The sequence below is a fragment of the Halyomorpha halys genome, unplaced genomic scaffold, assembly GCF_000696795.3.
Source record: "Halyomorpha halys isolate HHAL.00 unplaced genomic scaffold, Hhal_1.1 Scaffold7982.1, whole genome shotgun sequence".
Taxonomy (NCBI): Eukaryota; Metazoa; Arthropoda; class Insecta; order Hemiptera; family Pentatomidae; genus Halyomorpha; species Halyomorpha halys.
The window spans coordinates 1-4,916 of record NW_027110700.1 but is presented as its reverse complement, the minus strand read 5'-3'; the positions used below and the strand labels follow the sequence as shown (position 1 = coordinate 4,916).

General features: G+C 31.8%; 1 protein-coding gene across 1 annotated transcript; it reads right to left on the bottom strand.

The window, feature by feature from the left end:
* Nucleotides 1-419: 419 nt before the first annotated feature.
* LOC136796103 (exportin-6-like) lies at nt 420-4,208 on the bottom strand. Its single transcript, XM_067048831.1, has 4 exons — nt 4,031-4,208; nt 1,111-1,265; nt 878-1,035; nt 420-656 (listed from the first exon to the last, which is right to left on the bottom strand). Exons 1-4 carry the CDS (start codon nt 4,185-4,187, stop codon nt 437-439), a joined length of 690 nt encoding a protein of 229 aa, XP_066904932.1. The 5' UTR covers nt 4,188-4,208; the 3' UTR covers nt 420-436.
* Nucleotides 4,209-4,916: the final 708 nt, after the last annotated feature.

Sequence of the window (4,916 nt, the reverse complement as noted above, 5' to 3'; positions counted from 1 at the left end):
AGCCCTGATGAAGCCCTACAAAGTGGGGCGAAACGTTGGCTCAATAAAATAGTATAATTCTACTATTTGAGTTTTTTTTTACCCCACCCGGACCATATTCCATTAATTTTTATTTATACTTTTTTCTCTCATAAATGATCAATATTATGGTTTTAACAAATTAAATCATCACTTAGCATTACTGAGGATGTAAAAGAAATATTTTTTATTTTTTTAAAGTTTTAATTTTCTATAACATCAAACTGTAACATTTTCAATAAAATATAAAAAAAAAAAAATCAAATAAAAATAGTAATGTACATTCACAGTTGATTTTTTTTTTTTTACACCATTTCTCATAATACAATTACTGTAATCCGAACACTCCCCTGCAGCAATTAGTTCAGATAACTGAGATTACACTATATTTATGAAAGGGGTTATTGAGAATTCTGACTTACTTAGCAATATGGGATGTATCTTTGAGAGCGAGATATTCCAAAAGGGAGTTCCATATGTCTAGGGTTGTATAGAAACCATCGAGTGATGGCTGTTGGAATGTGAACTGGAAGAGTGATGACAGGAACTCCAAGACAGGAAAGCCGGGCGATGATTCCACACGATGCCAATGAACGGATACGCACAATCGAGTCATCTCACTTAATTTACTAATGTATCTGTAAACAATACATATAGACGATAATAGCGAATATAACTTAATTTTAAATTTAATTAACTGGTACTAAACAAAATTGACAACATTTAATAAATATTGGATGATAGTTTGAAAATAAATTATTTGTTTTGACAAGCACATTTTTGATTTTATTAATTATAGTTAAATGATCGAGATTAAATAAATTTTCTTTGGTTATATAAAATAGGAATGAGGACTTACTCAGGGTCAAGCTCTGCCATATTGGTTGACAGTGCTGTCCTTAGGAGTGTGTTGTTATGACTGCACAAAGAAAGAAGTGCGTTCTGGAATGTGGTAGGAACACAATTATTGTATAAGAGTTCATTGAGCGCAGACAGTCCATTGAGGCCACATGTGTCCTGCAACAGAAACATTGAGGTCAAAGGCCTGGAACAGAAGCATTTGAGAGCTAAGAATGCAAAATAATAACATACAGGCTGCAGGGCGAAGTGAGTCACTAATGAAAGCAACTGAAGGCAGTTCACATCCGCCAACGGAATCCATGAGAACAGGTGAGCCAATGCTTGTAAGTTGGCCAATATCACAGTGCTATCACCTCCTCCTTTGTTCTTAGCCTCATCGAGAAGTCCTACCAAACAATTAGATCATTATTAAAAGGTCATAAACAAAATCATTAAAAAAAAAAAATTACTTATTTATTGCTATTTACAAATTAAATTAAAATCTGTACCTCTACAATCCATGAAGGGTCTAGGGTTCAAATGGCCATCGCAAAATTAAAACCTTATAGCGGGAATTGACAATATTCCTAGTCAACTAATCAAGGCATGTGGTGAAATTGGAGTTTCTAAAATACACCTTTAGGTTAAAAAGCTCTGAGAAATTGAGGAGATGCCTGAGGAATGGAAGGAGTCTCTAATTATTCCTGTTCACAAAAAGGGCCTGATGACAGATTGTAGTAACTGTCGAGGAATCTCACTCCTTCCTGTATGTTATAAAATATTTGTGCTAATCTAAACTAGTTGAATTACGGAATATGCTGAAGAAATTATCGAAGACTACCAATTTGGTTTTAGAAGAAATCATTCAACTATTGATCAATTTTTTTTCATCACAGCAAATCTTGCAGAAAAAATTGGAATACAATGGGGTAGTTCATCAGCTTTATATAGATTTCCAAAAGGCTTACGATACTATTGACCACCAGAAACTGTATAATATTCTGATTAAACAGGGAATACCAAAGAAGTTAGTAAATCTCGTACAGATGTGCATTACTGAAACGTTTAATAAGGTACGAATTGGTAATCATTATTCTGAGAAATTCCAGGTTTGATCGGGTTTCAAACAAGGTGATTCTTTATCACATATCTTATTTAATCTAGCACTAGAATACGTCATTAAAAGTGTGATGAATACCGAAAAGGGTTTAACTTTGGGTGATAAAATACCGGTGCTTGGGTATGCTGATGATTTGATATTACTGGATGAAATTATAGAACTAAATACAACCATGTTAATAAACTCCAGAAAGGAACTAGGTCTTGAAATAAATACGGATAAAAAAAAATACATGGTTAGCATTAGAAACACAAGCAATTTCGGTGATATAGATATAGGAAAAAATAAGTTTGAACAGGTAGATAACTTTAAGTATTTAGGTTCTACGGTAACTAGGAAAAACAAAATTGATGAGGAAATAAAATCTAGGTTGAAGGCGGGAAATGCTTGTTATTTTTCAATTTCGAAAGTGCTTAGCTCGCGCCTTCAATCGAAAAACTTAAAAATTAGAATTTACAAAACTATTATCCTTCCCACTGTTCTTTATGGATGTGAGACATGGCCTCTTACACTAAGGGATGAACAGTGTCTTAGAGTTTTCAAAAATAAAGTGTTGCGCAAAATATTCGCGCACCGACGAATTATGGGCTGAAAAAGTATGAATTAATCGGAGAATTCAGAAGATTACACAACGCTGAATTAAGGGACCTACACTCGGTAAATATAATTCAAGTTATAGCATTGTGGCGTATAAGATGGGCGTGTAAGGTTGTAGGGCTTAGTAACGAGTGGATCTCTAAAATGTTAATAAACACTGAAACAGTGGTTAAACCGAAATGTAGATGGGAGGATTGCGTTAAAACTGATTTAGTGGTATTGGGTTTGGAGGGGCATCACTGGAAGGATGTATGCAGAGAGCATTTGGTGGTATTGATATCGAACCTTTGGGTTCGTTAGACCTTCATTGTTATTATTATTGCTATTTACATAAAAATATATCTGGTATTTTTATGTAGAGATCATGATGAAGTGATACAGGTATGTAGAGAAACTATCCATTGGTAGCACTCTAATATTTTTACATTAGGTCTCGAGGCCTTCTTATTTTCAGGTATCTCAGAGGATTGTCAGGAGTGGAAAAGAAAGTAAGGTGGACAAACTAGGAAACTAGTATGTTTTTGTGGTTAGGGAGTTTATAATGGAAGGATTGATATCTGGCTTGGGCTAGATCGATTACATATGGAACATCAAGGTCGTTATAGATGATTTTATTTGTCTTAAAGTTAGGAACATTGAGGATTAAAGGAAGAATTTTGGATACGAGAGGAATTCAAAAGTTTCGTGGAGCCCCAAAGCTCAACTCCTATCTTATACCTAGATATGCCTTAATATTGTCATATAGATCAGTTGGAAATTTAATAACTGAACCAATTATAATATTAATCCTTAGAAATTCAAATTTATAAAAACTAATATATCAATGAAAAGGATGTATGATTTATGGAAAATATAAGAAAGCAGCTGGTTTGGCAGTTTCGAAAAAGGCAGAGTATAGAGAGAAACTACTTTATTCAGAAAAGCAGTGCCGCCCAACTGCATTGGGTTGCTATAAATACAGCATACTAAATCTAGTAGGACAATTGCATATTATTCTTATATTACATAGGCATAGAGATTAAATATTAACATACATAGTAGTATTACATGATTTTTTTTTTCTATATTCTCTCTCTTTTTACTTTTTTTTCCCCTATTTTTTATAAAATTATTCATTTTTTTTCTTCCATTATTAACATATATATATATATAAATCTAGTCCTCTCTTAGAATAATAGTAAAAAATCTAAATATAAACCTACATAAAAATCCTATACGTCATGCACAATTCTATTTAATTAAAAAATATTTAAAAAAAAAATGTATATTAAAAAGGTAATAAATATAAAAGTGTAAAAGGTAATATTTTGAAAAAAAAAAAAGAAATAGAAAAACTTTGAGAGGAAAGTATGAGTGTGTCGGCCTAAGTTAGTAGTAATTTTAACGATTTGGAGAAACAATCGTTCCATATTAATAAAATAAAAATAGACAAAGCACAAAAATTATTAAAGCTACCTGTAATACTGTTGAATACTTGAGGAATGTGTGCTAAAAACAGTCTCTTAAGTTCCTCTTTTCTCGATACACTGAGATCCTCCCGTGGACAGATAAGCTCTTCAGAAGCTGTCTGCAGGAAGGCTAGTCCGAGAACCCTTGTGTCACTGCCCTCCATAAGCTAAGAGGAACAAGATAAAACTCAGAAACCAGTTTTTAAACAAGTCTAGAATTTATAATAACATGCCATAAAATATCAATGTCATTTATTTAACCTATTTTAACCAGATTGGGAAGGTCAATATTTACTTCCAGGGACCATCATGAAACAAATACATCCTTCTCACGATATTGATGGCTTACTTCACAATGCCAAGTACAGCTTACTTCACAGTGCCAAGTACAGTTCCACTAACTTTACGAACAATACAATAAAAGATTCTTCATTCTATTAGGAAAATTGATTGAAAAGTTGTAATTTTCCCAATAGAGAGAGGACCTTTAATTGTATTTTTTATAAAGCCAGTAGAAATGTACTAAGCACCACTGTGAAGTAATCCATCAAAATGCATGGACACCAAAGCTTCAAACATTAATTACAAAAAAAAACAACCTATTTTGCCAACTGAGTTTCAACTATTCTAAATAAAACTGTAATTGCAAGTCTATTAACCATAAAAACTATTCTAATTTTGATTTATTTATATAATTAAGCAAAAATATATTACTTAATAGAAAGATAGAAAAAAACATGTATTTTCAAAAAATCTGATTAACATAATGAGTTGAAATAATTAATTTTTTAATCAATTCTATAAGTTTGTACTTTTTTTTTTGTTATTTTATACTTCAATAAATTGACTTTTTTTTTTTCATCAAATATAATTAGAATTAATAATACTATATA